The 14,509-nt window shown below is 40.9% G+C and overlaps 1 protein-coding gene across 1 annotated transcript in view; it reads right to left on the minus strand.

The window, feature by feature from the left end:
- Nucleotides 1-14,509, minus strand: part of LOC121897583 (cytosolic carboxypeptidase 4) — a 168,968-nt gene that overhangs the window by 117,244 nt on the left and 37,215 nt on the right. The window contains exons 5-6 of the mRNA XM_042412155.1: nt 13,564-13,657; nt 5,193-5,230 (exon numbers count right to left, since the gene is read on the minus strand). Of these exons, the coding sequence (XP_042268089.1) occupies nt 5,193-5,230; nt 13,564-13,657 (132 nt within the window). The remainder of the gene's footprint in view (nt 1-5,192; nt 5,231-13,563; nt 13,658-14,509) is intronic.

Consider the following 14,509-nt stretch of genomic DNA (forward strand, 5'->3'; position numbering starts at 1 on the left):
TGCTGTGTTTGGGACATTTCTGGGCCTCAGCCTTTGGGCAGTGGGTGTGTAGCCCCCAGCCAATAACAGCTGGGGCTATACCCGCATCCTGGATGTGAGGTCAGGATGTGTAGCATGGCGACTGGGTTACATTGCTGTCTCCATCTCTCTGCTCTCTGTCTCTGTGTCATGGATGTATAAAGAGCTGCAGGTCTGTGTGTCTGCTTGACCGAGGGTGGGGCTGAGCTACACACACGCAGAGCAGAGAGGCCACAGCCGACAGGATGAATTATTTGTGCTTTAGAACGTAACCACTGTAAAACAATCAGAAAATGATGTTTTATTTATCTGATTCATGGCTTTGTTCTCTCTAACACCACTCCCTCTCTTCATTCACTCTCTAGCTTGCTTGACCACCACTCTCTCTGTCTCTGAGCCAGGGAGAAAGGGCCAACTTTGCATGTTGTGTTTACAAGCACCAACCGACAAATCCTGCATAGTATACCTTCAAAGATGTTGGATTTGAAAAATTGCCTCTCATTTAGTCAAACACCTTTACACTGTGTAGTGTAATGAAGAATGGAGCCTCTAGGGGTCAGTAACAGACTTCAGGTTGTTAATCTTACCTATGAAACAACCCATTTCAACCCAAACCTTGAAATCACACTTTTTTTTTTGCTCAGATTTTGAGCAGCACACATCGGTGACCACTGTCACTTAACAAGATAACAACCACAGCTAACAACCAAGAGCTCTTCACAGCACCACAGGCCCCGAGACACATACTTCACTGTCTGTCCGCAGCTGAGAATCAAAGAGAATAAATTACTGCTTCACCAGACTGGAGGAAAAAGGATGTTTAAAGATCCTGAAGAGGGTAAAGAGAGAGAGATGGTAGAGGGAGGTGTATGTATGATATATACTGTACATGAAACCAAAACAGAATAACAAATGTGATGTATGTACGTATGTTTGTGTGTTTATGTATATGGGAGCTATTGCAATACTACAGAAACAGAAAAAAACCATCTCCTCAATTCAGAATGTCTCACACTCAATGAGAATATGCGTGTGTGAGAAAGAAAAACAGATTCCATCCCCTTCACATTTCCAGCAGTTGGGGAAATAACAGACGAGACTTTCCTTTGTCTTGAGAAGCTGCAGCATGTATTTACTGACAGCCTATGCTGTACATTTACTGCCAGACTGACAACTTACTGCTAACCTTTTCCTCTGCTCTGCTCATATTCACCATAACTTTCCTGCCGCTCACTCTCTCGCTCAACCACACACTTCCTAAACACACACATTACACGCTGCTCTATTACTTAACAGAGCACACCACCAACGGTTTCCACACAGGGGCTGACTCATGTTTTGGGACAGCGCTGCACAGAGGCTCCTATTGATTTCTGAATGAATAGATATTTGGCACTATTTTTGACATTTTAAAATTAAAATTAAAGTTTTTTTGGCCTGGCGGGGGTTCTCGTTGGCCTGGCGGCCCACCAGGCCTGTACAATTATAGGGGAAACACTGAACAGTGAGCCCTGCAGGACAGATCTACACATTGCAACACACAAGTTCTGCTCTGCGTCACATTACCAGACAAAATGTAGCCTTTAGAAGACCAGTGCAGTGCCCATTCTAAACGTACCTGTTTGGAACAGGCTGATTGCTTAGCCTCCAGTATTGCTGCTTGCAACTTTCTTGAGAACCACTCATCCAAACAACTTCACGCTCAACACTGCACTTCCTTGGGTCCTCGGCAATACACCTGCCAAGAGTGAAGTCGACCGGATGAACGGTTGACAAGAAAATCGATTCTTGGAGCACACTAAGTGTATGCATATTTCAGCGTTCTAAATTCAGTCATGAAAAGTTCAGCTGATGAGAGTGTCATTAACATGTAGGAATTATCTAAAAGGGGACTTATTATGCTTTTCTTTATTTTCAGTCATATATATCATGTTAAAATGTCAGATGTTCAAGTTAAAAGTGGTCGACAAATAGTGAGGTAAATGTATATAGAATTAATTCCTGTGAACAAAAAGCACCAGCTTCGCACTGCTCTGAACACTCCAACATTTTTTCAACTTTCAGCCCGAGCATGCGAGTTCACTGCTCCACTCCACAAATATTATGGTATTTTTTCATTGTTTTTAGGAGTAGTCATGCCGAGCCTTGACTGGAGTGGAGCTGACACGCTGTGAGTGTTTTTCCATTACACAGCAGGGCAAAGTAAAATAACTAGTTTACCTGTTGGAGGTGTGCTGGTCGCCTGCAGCTCTTCATCAAACATCATCATCACTGTGGCTGTGTCTGCTTGTACTATTCTTCCTTGCATTATTTCTGACTGACCCACTCAACAAAGAGCTCCAAATATCTCCAGTTGTTGTTGTTTTGACTGATTTTTTGTGCCAAAGACTCCTGTCCGTCCACGGATTCAGAATTAAGTGTCATGGGGACAGGGCTTTCTCTATATCCACCCCAAAATTATGAACTCTCTCCGTCCAGCTGTGATTCTCCCCTGCTGTTGAGATTTTCAAGAGACAACTTAAAACTCACTTCTACACGTTAGCCTTCAACTGTTCCTGAAGTCTTTGTATGTCTGTGTGCCTTGTTTGACCATGTGCCTTTATTATTATTGTGATTTCCTTCAGTTTGTTTTTATTCTTAATTTTCTCTTTGTGTTTTTCTCTTCTGTCTTTTAGTTTTGTTTCCCTCTATGTGCTGTAAAGCACTTTGGATCAACTATGTTGTGTGTAAAGTGCTATATAAATAAAGTTGAGGTGAGTTGAAATTGTCAATGGCAGGATGATGACAGTGAAAGTTGACAGTGATTTTGAGTCATATTGATCTTTTGATGATGGTTAAATGAGTGTAAATTACAATCATTCATCATGACTTTCATTTACTGTATTTAAGAGTCATGAAGAATATTCTGAAATAAACAGACCTGAATTTATACATAAATGAATATGTAAACTATCATACACTGTTTTAGTGGGTTTATGTCATCTGTATGGTTATACTGTAATTTCATCCTTTATATTTACATTCCATGTGTATAAAGCAAAAATGCATGAGAAAAGAGCAGGTTATTTATAATGTATGTCTGGAGCTACCTGAGGGACAGTGTTATTTGGAAATGTTACACAGGGAAACAATTTGCTGTGGCATTTAGAATGTTTTAGCTCAGACGTTCTGCTGTGGAGAATCCTGTCTCACAGGGCACAGACAGACAAGTAAAGGTGTTATTACAGTGAGACAGATAGTGCATTCAAACCTGTGTTTTATAAGATTGTGCTGAACATCCTGAAATGCTTCCACACAGTACACTTTAGTCTCTGTGCTGTACCCTGAATCATCAGATCACCTGAATATCATTGAAACTCTCTCTGTAAACATTTCCAGGTTTGCACATTCTTCTTCTTCTTCACTGAGACCAAAGTCATTTGAGTCAGTCGCTTAGTTTTTGATATCCAGTTTGAGATCAGCTCTCAAAACATTTGACATACCATAAATACTCAAATAGTGGCTATAGCTTTTATTTATTTCAACAGCAGAGGGAACCAGGCCTTTATCTGAAATAGGCTTATATCTAATTTCCCCTGTTAAAACAAGGTTAGCACTTCCTCCATGTTTACCTGTTGTCTCAATAATAATCTTTATTTATAGAGCACTTTTCTAAACCCACATTACAAAGTGCTTCACCCAACTTCAAAAAAAGCAGATCATAAAAACAAAATAAGCAAATAAAACAAATAAAACCAAGTACAGTGTCGCCAGCAAAAGTACATGAAATAATATATTTGGTATAATGTCCATTTCCACATCTGTAATTCTATCAGTACAACAATAAAGTCACCTCACCACTCTGCTGCTGTCTTTCTCTTCTCTAAAAGAAATACTGATTTCATTCACTCATTTTTTTCTTTTTTGGATTATTGTTAAGCTACTAACAATGAAGGTGAACATGTTCTCTCTTTACTCATGTAGAAATATAAACAAACATAATATTACAACAACATTTTCAAAATGTTTTTCTTCCTTTGCGGTTGAAAGAATGCAGAATTTGCTTCTTTGTATGATAAAATGGAGATTCTAACTCAAAGCGGTGTGGCTCTTTGATTGTTTTTAGTAGTTTTTGGACAACAACGGAGGTCTACAGCACAGCGGAATAACACATCAGACTTTGGATACACACACAACACTTGTAAGTAGGATAAGTTCATTGTTGGTTTGGCTCTGCTCATGAGATTTGTTGAAAATGAGAAAAATATAGAGACTCACCAGCCGAATGCTTTAAGGAGGAATTGTGGATTACTGCTACCCCTCCACCCTTCCTATTTACTCAAGCAATATGGGAGCTTGCATAATTAAGAGGGGAGGTTTCATTTAGGGGTAATTAATCACCAGGTTTAAGCAGTTTCACACAATCCCATTATATCTAGTTTGTGTTCAGTAATAAATTTAGAAAAAGCAATTTTCAGAGAAACTGAGGGGACTGAAATGAGAAGGGGTCAACACATATTACGTTTCTTCTGTCTATGCGGTCTCTGTATGACATAAGTTTGGCATAACAGCCAGACTGTCTGTTAGTTCATCTAATAGAGATAATATGGGAGATAAGTAAGTAATGCAGCTGTTAACATGGAAGTAAGCACTGGAGACATGGTAGTGTGATAATTAATCAGAGTTCGGGCGGATGCCATCTCTTTTATGTAGGTCATTCCAAGTCCAGAGGGAATGAAAATGACAAATCCAGGGCCAGCAGCAGTGCAAGAATTCATCAGCAGTAGTAGCTTTTTATTGCTACTTTCTAAAACCTGTAAGCTGCTCCTGTTAAAGCTATTCTTATTTCCTTTAACTGGACTAAGCAGTTTACGTCAGCTATTATAAAGACAACTTACCTCCTGCCTTTGGAACCAAAACATATTTACTTTTACATAAAGGAGTGCTTCTCCTATTCAAGCCTCAATGCACTGCGTACTGTACTGTTTCTCAATGAGATGCCACACAATCACCAAATGACCACGTATCCATGGAATAAAAGAAATACATCATTAAACAAGAAAATAGTCTCTGAAATGCAAGCATTGCATGGAGATAGGGTTTGAGTGCTGTTGTTTGGTTGTGATGATAATGGTGTATATCCAGTATGATGGAAACCATCAGCTGGTGAATGATGAGGCTCATGAAAAACTTACTTGTGCACAGCAGAGCAGCAAAGGCATTAATGGATGCCCTGGAAAACAAACAGAAAGAGAGGTTAGTCTTTCAATCACTTTAATGTACACATCACTTTAATATGCAAACACAAACTGTACATTAGACACAAGTGTGAAGATGCACGCAACTGAGTGTGGTTTTAGTAGTTTTGGTATGACAACTAAATTGAATTCATCGTATAGTCAGACAAATGTATGTATTTTCTGTGGCTCCTGTGTAAGAGTTATACAGCTTTGAGGCATCCAGTTTTATGAACAGTATATTTTTGGACATAATACAATGTACATAATCTGAAAATTAAAGAAAAGTCAAACCCTTCTTCAAGTTTTAAGTATCAAACATTATTTACCAGTGTTTAGAAACTGATACTTCATGAAATTACTGATGTGCTTTATAAACTCTACTTAATGAATGACTCCTTTGTTTGCCATCACACCTTCATGGTACCCGAATTACCTTTCAGGCAAGATATGAACGTTTTTAAATGAAGGCTGACGTTGGATTACCGACCAAGTAGGTCCCACAGACTGAGGAGCCCAGATGGCTCACTGTGGGGAAATCGGTTTCTGCTAATATATATTTTAATTGTGATTACATGAATATGCACTAGTAAAAACACAATGTCAGCTGACATGATGAGCACTTTGACATGGATGCTGCTTAAGGCCCTGTGTCAAAATCTAGTTTTGAGACCTTCATTACAGCAACTGATTCTATGTTTATATGGCGCATATTCCTAAATTAATCTGCATTTAATCAGATTACCACATAGAAAACCTGGGCTCACTGAGAAGAAGCATAGCCAGAGTGTCAAGGAAGGTGATAATGGGCAGACTCAGAGATGTGTTGAATGACTAAAAAAAGTGATGTATTCAGATCGATGTAACCAACAAGTTTCTCCCGAAAATGAGATGAAAACAAGCAAATCAAATTTAAGCATAGGCAGAACCATATTTCTCACAGGGGTGTCTATTGCCTTACACCAACAACTGGTATATAATAATGTCACTTGAATCAGTTAACATTGTTTACACACTCATCATCCAAAACATAGTTCTCACCTTAAGCCATAATGCTGAGCCAAACAACGCAAATACTAAACCAAACATTTAACTAAGTACAATAAATTCCCCCATACCTGATCCAACAGCCAGTCCTCACAAGAAAAACGACAATATATGTCTGAAATTCAGGCCGGCAAAAATGACCTATAATTATATTTACGCAATCTAGTGGCTGTAGTAATTATGGCCTGGGAAGTGACGCAGTTCAGATGATGTCAGTATAAGGTGACTTGATGAGATGATTTTGGCTTTATTAAGAGGAGGTGGGTTGGTTGGATGATTAGAGAGTTAGATGTCAAAAAATGGAGTTTGCTGCAGGAGACCACTGGCTGGGACATTTTTTTAACAACCGTAACGTTGTGGTGTTTGCTGTTGCCATGACGATGAAAGTGCATAACTTTAAGGAAGTATAAACCACATCTTAAGTTATCATTTTAACTCAAACCATGATCTTTCCCTAACCCTAACCAAGTGGTTTTTGTGCATAAACATAACCAGACCTTAACCACAGCATTGTCACACTGTAAAACATCATTATTTTTTAACAGTTATTTGTACCAGTTTTGGAAAGCGGCATATTACGATCTTATGGGTCATTCTGAAGTCTAAACAACTCATAAGGCTAACCTTACATGATCTGTGTGGTGGTGCTTTGGGAAAAGTAGCTCCATTGATGTTACTGTTGGTACTGCTGTCTGGCAGTGAATCAGTTCATCAAGCAGCTCCCTAGTGATCCACAACTAAGTGATTTTTAATTAAGACTCAGTCAGCTTTGCTTAGTGGAGGGCTTCTACGTCTGTATCTGACCTGTGTGTATGTGTGTGTGTGTGTGTGTGCGTGTGTGTGTGTGTGTGTGTGTGTGTGTGTGTGTGTGTGTGTGTGTGTGTGTGGTTTGCGTGCATGCACACTGAGATAAAGAATGTAACACTGTCCAGTGTAGTGATACTAACAGTGAGTAAACCAGGGTTTCACTAACAGGGGTTACAAAGGGTGACAAGAGGTCAGGTCCCCTGAGGCCATTAGCAGCCACTAGAGTCCATGCTAAGTTTACTGAGGATGGGAAATACTACTCTCTTAAAAAGTATCTGTGTCATTTTCACACGTTCAAAGGGACAACACACAGTTTTAATGTTAAATGCAAAATATGTTAATCTCATTTGAAATTGAACTAAAATGAAAGAAACAGGAATGGAATAAGAATAAAAATTCTAATTTGCCATGAGTCTTCCAAATCCTCCAAATCCCACAGTGCACCATGCCCAAAGAGAATATAATGTTTTCATAATGTTTTACAAGATATGGATTTTATATAGTGTATTAATCTGAAATTAGCACATCAGTTAAATGAATTCAGTATATAATTAATGAATCCATGGCTCAAAATAAAGACAGTTCAAAGAAGAGCAACCATTACCCAGGCTAACCTTGTGGGAATTATTATCTGGACATACAGAATTACAGTCTGATAGCTGTATTTAGTAAGCTGCTACGCTGCTTTTGAGGTAAATAAGCCAACATTTCATTTTAGAGGTGCCAAGCATTTGACAGATGTGAAGATACATGCTATAAAAGAATTGATTTACTGCTTGATGCAGTAATGTTTGAACATGGTGTTGGACTGCGGCTGGCAGGCAGCCACATGACTGACGGACTGTGTTTCAGTGTCTATTTCCCCTCAGAGAGTTGACTAACTGCTGTCTTCTACTTGTCCTGATTAACATGGAAATAGTTTTTTTTTGGAGAAAATAATATGAATAATATAAACTAGAACTAAATTGTTCAGGATTTGATTCATAGCTTACAACAATTATGCATTTGCACATCCTTGAATTACAATGTATTCATCTATAAAAAAAATGTCAGGTATGTCAAACTATCTCCTCTGCTACAGGTGAGGTACAGTAATGCTCACACCTGGTACAATCTGAAGAGAGTCAAACAGACTGAAGTGAAGGATTAACTGCTGCTGACAGTTGAGAATAGATGGATAGATTTAGTTGTACAGCTTTGGACAGTCTGACTGACTTTGCTGCTTTGAAAGTGTGGACGGCAGCCAACCGGGATATCTAACAGCCGCCATATTACAGCTATAATTGGATAAATCAGTGTGACAGACATGTCTAACTGCCTCTCACACTTAAGGGAAATAGCATATCTCCTGCCTCGTTGCTCTCATTACATCACAGGAATTCACAGCTGCCAATTCTTACAAATTATCCAAAGTAGCAGCTGGCTTTGAAATCGCAAATCCCAGAGTCTTCTAATTGTGTTAGAACAATTAACAGCTGGCTTCTGCATGTAAAAGATATAGAAATCTCACCCCAGGGCTATAAATTTGTGATGTCACCACCGGGGAGTTTCATGTTCACTAGTGGCTGATCAGGGACTGGTATGCCTGGCATTGAGCCAGACAGAGGGGTCGGTACTCCTGGTGCATTTGGCATGCTCCACTGGGTATACTGAAGGATGTTGGCTATTTGAGCCAAATGCCATCAGTTCTGACAGAGACAGATGGGAAGATCATATTCAATCCAAAAGGAGAAGGATTATGGCTTACGTAACAGCTCAAGATCACTCTTTAGTTCAGGAGAAATACGATGATGTGCCAAGAATATGTTGATATAATGATGATGTTTCTCTGTAAATTGTAATGCTGCCATACAGTTTGTGTGTGGAGATAGTGCAATCTCACAGACATTGTCCTGTTGGATACAGAAATGTTGGGTAGAACAAACAAAATACTTGCAAATTCAACTCAAAGTCCAATCACAAACTGTTTTTGTCTTTTTTTGAGCAGGTGATACTGCTGATGCTCTTGGCATGTTCCACTGGGTCTGCTGAGGAAGACTGTGAGAGGTGCTTGAAAGTTCTAAGGGAAAAAACTTGTAAGCAGACTTTAAATCAAATGTTAAACTGTTTCCAAGTTAAAGGTCCAGTGTGTAGAATTTAGTGGCATCTGGCAGTGAGGTTGCAGATTGCAACCAAATGAATACCCCCTTCCCTTCCTCCTTCCCTTCCAAGTGCGTAGGAGAACCTACAGTGGCTGTGAAACTCGCAAAAAACACAAAAGGCCCTCTCTAGAGCTAGTGTTTGATTTGTTTGTTGGTTTGTTCAGGGCTACTGTAGAGACATGGCAATGCAACACGGCGGGCTCTGTGGAAGAGGATTTAGCTCCCTATGTAGATATAAAGGGCTCATCCTAAAGTGACCAAAACACAACAATTCTAGTTTCATGGGATTATACACTGATTAAAACATACTTACGAATATTATATTCCATTTCTGCCATGTCCGTGCCACTAAATTCTCAACACTGGTCCTTTAAATCATGAACTTCAACACTCAAATAATTGACAATTTTGTTATTCTCTGAGGATTACCAGCCGTGGGACTGAAATGCAACGTTTGTCCTGAGGGTGGCATTAGGTGAAAGGACACAGAATCAATAAATTCAAAAGGCTTTATCAACATGAGAGAATGAATGTGCCAGAAACATTCACTTCAGTATTTATGTCATCAAAGTGGGCATCATCATTAAGATGCTTACCATGAGCGCAATGTCCCTGATTTGATTCCAGCTGAAGACCTTTGTTGTATGTCATTCCCACTCTCTCCCCCCATTTCTTGTCACTTCTCTATTGTCAGCTTTAAATAAAGGCAAAAAAGGTCAAAAGTCAATTCTTTTACAGAAATCCAATTTTGACTGATGATCAGGAGATATCAGCCATCACCAAAAACATAAAGACTCATCCTCTGAGTATGACCAATATCTTCCTCCGGGGCAGTGGCTCCCAACCCTTTTTTGTTTGCGACCCCTTAATACAAAGAAATCGAAGGTTACGATATTGTAACTCTATTTCTATAAGCAGTTGCAGCCCTCTACTGGACTCTATGGGTAATACTCCTCTCCAATCATATGCACGCAATCGCCTACTGAAATTTGTACGTACATAGCCGGCCAATCAGGACGCACCTACCGATTACATGCATTCCGCACCCTATATAAATAGCGTCTCACTGCCATTTCACCATCCAAAACCACTTCAGCTGACAGCGTGGGAGCGGCAGGATCCATTGGTAGAGGGCTCCATCTGTGCTTATAGAACCAGGGTTACAATATTGTGACCTTCACTCTATCTCACACAGGCTCCACCCTCTACTGTACTCTATGCGTACAGTAGGCGGAGCCCGATGAATGTACGCTCTGCCGTGTCATATCATCAGACTGCCTCACTGAGCCCGGCTAGCCACAGGTTAGTCGCTGCGACCCACCTACTACTTTATAATCCAAGCCGCTTAGCGGAGCAGTAGGGGGCCTAACCCAGTCCAGTTAACATGGACCAGAACTGGATGAAAAAAAATGGCCTAACCTCATAGGTCATAGGACATATACCAAACACCCTTCACTCACCATTTCACGAGTCATCTTGGATTATGGGACAATGTGTAAAATTGCCCAGAGGAGGTCAGGTGAACCACAGCTGACACAAACACCACCCTTTTCACAAGTCCTGAGTCACACCTGTGAGCACAGAGCTTGAAAAGAAGCCTGTCATGTCCAAGAGATAGAACCTTATCAATGGACAAGGCGTAGACCAAGATAACACTGTGCAGATGTCCTCGACACTCACCCCACTGAACCAGGCTGTAGATGTTGCCACACCGTGCATGGAATGCGCTCAGACCACAATGGGGGGGTCCTTACTCGCCTGCCTGTAGGCGTGGGAGACGCACTCACAAAGCCAACTAGCTAGGCACTTCTTGGATAGGGCTTTACCAGCCACTCCCTCTCCATAGCACACGAACAGCTGTTCAGTGTGCCAAAAGGGGGCCATGCCAACACACATACTGAGCACAAAAGGTGCAGTTTAGCCTCCCTAGTGTCCCCATGGGGCAGAGGACAAAACGCCTCTATCTGAATAGTTCTCGACCTAAACAAGCTCCTTACTTTATTAGGAACAAAGGAGGGGTTTGGTCTGAGAGTAGCACCACTATGGTCACCACAAAGCAGCAAGCCCACAACCTGGCCATATCGAGCATCTGTGTGCTGGCGTGTCTGGAGGGTGCTCTTCTTCCAGTTGATGGCAAAGCCTGACTGAGTTAGGTGTAGCACCGATCTAGCAGTGTGGAAAATGGCCCATTCTTTGGACCTGGCCATGACAATGAGGTCATCTAAGTAGAAGAAGACCCACATACCATGGTTGCAGCGCCATGTCCACACACTTGCTGAATGTGTGAGGAGCCAGGAAGAAGATGAACAGTAACCTGTTGTACTTGTAGGCTATCCCCTGGAAGGCAAAATCCAGGAGCTTCCTGTGTTTTGGCACTACCTCAATATGAAAATATGCATCTTTCAAGTTGATGGTGGTGAATCAGTCACCTGGTTGAATCAGTTCCAGCAATCTCCGGATGGTCAGCATGTGGAACATCTTTCTGGCGATGCATTGGATCAGAATATGGAGATTCAAAATGGGTCTGAAACCTCCCATCTTCTTGGGAACCAGGAAGTATGCAGAGTAAAACCCCTTCTGTCTGTTGTGAACGGGAACGACCGAGACAGCCTGTTTCGATAAAAGGTCCTGGATCTCTTCGGAGAGTAAATCTATTTCCTCTTGGGAGTAAGAGGAGGAACACAGCAGAACTGGAGAGAATAACCCAGTCTCAGTGTCTTGTCCATCCACTCCGATAACACGCAGCTGTGACGCCATTCCTTGTAAATCTGCCTCAGAGGATGGGTGGTCAGCTGGGGGGCAGCAGCCAGGAAGCCATGATACTCCACTTTGGCCCTCTCCGCCATCTAACCTTCCATAAATGGAAGTTTGGCCTATGGGGGGCCAGCATCAAAAGGGCCAAGCTGACAGAGGGGTCTGTGAACACATCACCGTCTGCTGTCTCAACACAGCTTCAGTGTTTGTGTCGGTGCATCCGTCACTCTCCAGATTTCTCACAGAAATAACCGGAGAGGAGTGGAGCAGGCTGAGTGTCTCCTCTCCACGGTGAGTGAGTGGGCCTGCGGCTTTACTCTTTAATGAGAAAGTAACGCTGCCGTTTCAGTTGAGGTTTGTCTGCACTCCTTGCTGCAGCATGTGCCGGCCGCCCAGCCGGAACATTTTTTTCAAAATATTCCAGCGTGTCTCTGTCCTGCACCAGTGGAGGCTGTGGCAATCTCACCGCTGCCCACCCAGCCAAGTTGGGAAGAAGGAGGGCTGCGAGGGCCTCTTCCAGGGGGCCACATCAGGACAGCCTGTCTCTGTGTGGCCCTCTCAGAAAGGATACCAGTCCCACCACTGATGCCTTTGTTTTCAGCGGCTCCTTCCAGGATGCTTCAACACACTGCCAGATCTTCGCTGCAGAGCTCTATCTCGAGCTCTGGCTCACTCTCGTCGCAGTGGAGTGAGACATCACATTGTCAAAAATGTTCATGGAGAAAGTGCGGTAACACTTCATTTTACGGGTCCACAAATTTCATGGTAATTAGGTTGTAATTAGCAACTTTTTTGAAATTTCTTTGAAATTACCCCAAAATTTACCTCAAATTTCATGGTAATTAGGTGATAATTAGCAAGTAATTTCTTTGAAATTACTCTGAAATTACCTCAAAATTTGTCTCAACTTTCATGGTAAGTAGACATAATAAGCAAGTAAGTTATTTGAAATTTTGTTGAAATTACCACAAAATTACCTCAGCATTTACCTCAACCATTTCATGGTAATTAGGTGATAATAAGCAAATTGCTTGGAAATTAGGCAGCAACAACTCACTTCAATTTAGGGGTCCGCTCAATAGAAATTAGACAGAAACTATGAAATAATTACAACCGATGGCCATAACACTAAGCCATTGTATTGCCAAGTTAACCAAGGACACTTTCATGTTTTTGTATAGAGAAATGTTGAGAATATCATTCAAATTGGCAGTGAGGGAAATACTTCCTGGCACAGGACTGATAAAGAAATAAAAACAAGGATAAAATCCTGCGATTAAATGTTGAGTAATATAGCGGTGATAGTTTAAAAATTAATAACAACTGAGAAAAAAACTATGCATCTCCTGTGCTCCCTACTCCAGTAAAAACATGCTGCAGGCACGAAAGGTACTTCCTATTGAAATATATTAGTTTGAAAGTTGTGCTGAGTAGCACGCAAAAAAACAAAAATTCGTGTCTGGGACATGAATCAGTAGATTAAATTTTGTGACTATTTCACAAATTGCCATGAGACTGGGTTGTGTCATCATGAGAAATGTAAATGGTTAGTGCAGAATGCAGGGATCCTGGGTACATACTTGATAGCGTGCAGATGCTTGGTAGTATAATGAGGGATGAGGCGGTAGATGACATCCAGCCCCTGGTTTTCCCCAATAAGGTTAGCTGTAGAAACTGTAAGAGAACACAAGATACAGAAAATATTAATTCTAACACAGAGGAATGACGAGCTAATCGTTGATGAATTAGTTGAAACAAGTGTTCTGCTAAGGACAGACAAAACTTTAGCTACTTTAGCTAAGTACTTAGTATTGTGTTAGGATGGAAGTTTCTCTGTCAGATGGGGGGAGAGTTTAGCAATTTAGTGGTGTTTTATAAGAAGCCTGCCTGTTTCTCTCTTACCTGGCAAGGCAGCTTGATTCTTTAGATCACAAGATCATGAGAGAATTCATCTTGTCAGGCTTCAACTTATGTGCTTGTGGCTTTAAACGTATTAAACACTTCTGTAGCTCCAACTGGATTTCCTGGATCGTATTTCATTGTCTCACCTTCAAAAACACGCCCACACCAACATAGCCCCTTGCATTGTTTTAATGCAGGGCTGTCCAGTTGAATGCAGCCTGACTCATAGTTTCCCACTGCATTTAATCATACAATTTGATACTCAGCCTTGTCTTCATTTGTTTGTATTAAATTACTATTTTGTTCCTCTTTGTGAATCTGTTCTTTATTTTTACTGTTGCTGTAACAAATTTCCCTGTAAAGTTACAGTAAACTACTGGCAGCTGTGGTTACCAGTATTTTACTGTTTTGTTTGTTTGTTTGTTTGTTTGTTTGTTTTTACAGTATCAGTGTATCTGTACATTGTTCTGCTGTAGAATGTGAGGTTTACAGTTTGATACTTTAGCAAGGCCTGCAAGCAATACTTTTTTTACAGTGTTGCTATTGAAATCTACATTAACAGTTTGTTACTGTAAATGCTACAGTGAACCACTGAAAAGTTTTCTTCTTATTCAGATTAATAAA

The sequence above is a fragment of the Thunnus maccoyii genome, chromosome 5 (genome assembly GCF_910596095.1).
Source record: "Thunnus maccoyii chromosome 5, fThuMac1.1, whole genome shotgun sequence".
Classification (NCBI taxonomy): Eukaryota; Metazoa; Chordata; class Actinopteri; order Scombriformes; family Scombridae; genus Thunnus; species Thunnus maccoyii.